This window comes from Neopelma chrysocephalum, unplaced genomic scaffold, assembly GCF_003984885.1.
Source record: "Neopelma chrysocephalum unplaced genomic scaffold, ASM398488v2 Primary Assembly neopelma1_141800, whole genome shotgun sequence".
Classification (NCBI taxonomy): Eukaryota; Metazoa; Chordata; class Aves; order Passeriformes; family Pipridae; genus Neopelma; species Neopelma chrysocephalum.
This window is the reverse complement of record NW_020932544.1, coordinates 1-493: the sequence shown is the minus strand read 5'-3', so window position 1 is coordinate 493 and position 493 is coordinate 1. Positions and strand designations below refer to the sequence as shown.

Genomic DNA, 493 nt, shown 5'->3' with positions numbered 1-493 from the left:
TACCTGTTGCTTCTTCATCAAAGCAAGCAAAAGCATTCCTGATTACATCTTCCGGGTCGGTGCCATTTAACTTCTCACCAAACATGGTGAGGAACATCGTGAAGTTTATGGGGCCTGGAGCCTCATTCATCATGGCATCTAGGTATTCATCTGTTGGATTCTTTCCTACAAATAAAGGATTCATAGTTGGTTTAGTTTTCAAACTGAAAGAGTAATGTCAATCGTGCAATACCAACTGAGACACCTCTCATATCCTAAACTCAGGAATTTCACTTAAACAGCACAAATTGGCTTGGCAAGCATAAACAGCAAAGGGACATTACCAAGGGAGGCGAGCATGTCGTGCAAGTCCTCTTTATCAATGAAGCCATCCCTGTTCTGGTCGATCATGTTGAAGGCCTCCTTGAATTCCTGAATCTGCGACTGATCAAACATTGCAAATACATTGGAAGTGGCGCGCTGAGGGCGCTTCTTGGTGGTCTTCGTCTTCGCC

The 493-nt window shown here is 44.2% G+C and overlaps 1 protein-coding gene across 1 annotated transcript; it reads right to left on the bottom strand.

Annotated features, from left to right (window-relative positions):
- Positions 1–6: 6 nt before the first annotated feature.
- Positions 7–487, bottom strand: LOC113962299 (myosin regulatory light chain 12A; the record flags this gene model as incomplete). The annotated part of the gene is made up of 2 exons (XM_027673071.1): positions 324–487; positions 7–165 (listed from the first exon to the last, which is right to left on the bottom strand). Coding segments are annotated over exons 1-2 (271 nt in total), but the record flags the coding sequence as incomplete, so codon positions are not given.
- Between the last annotated feature and the right edge of the window lie 6 nt (positions 488–493).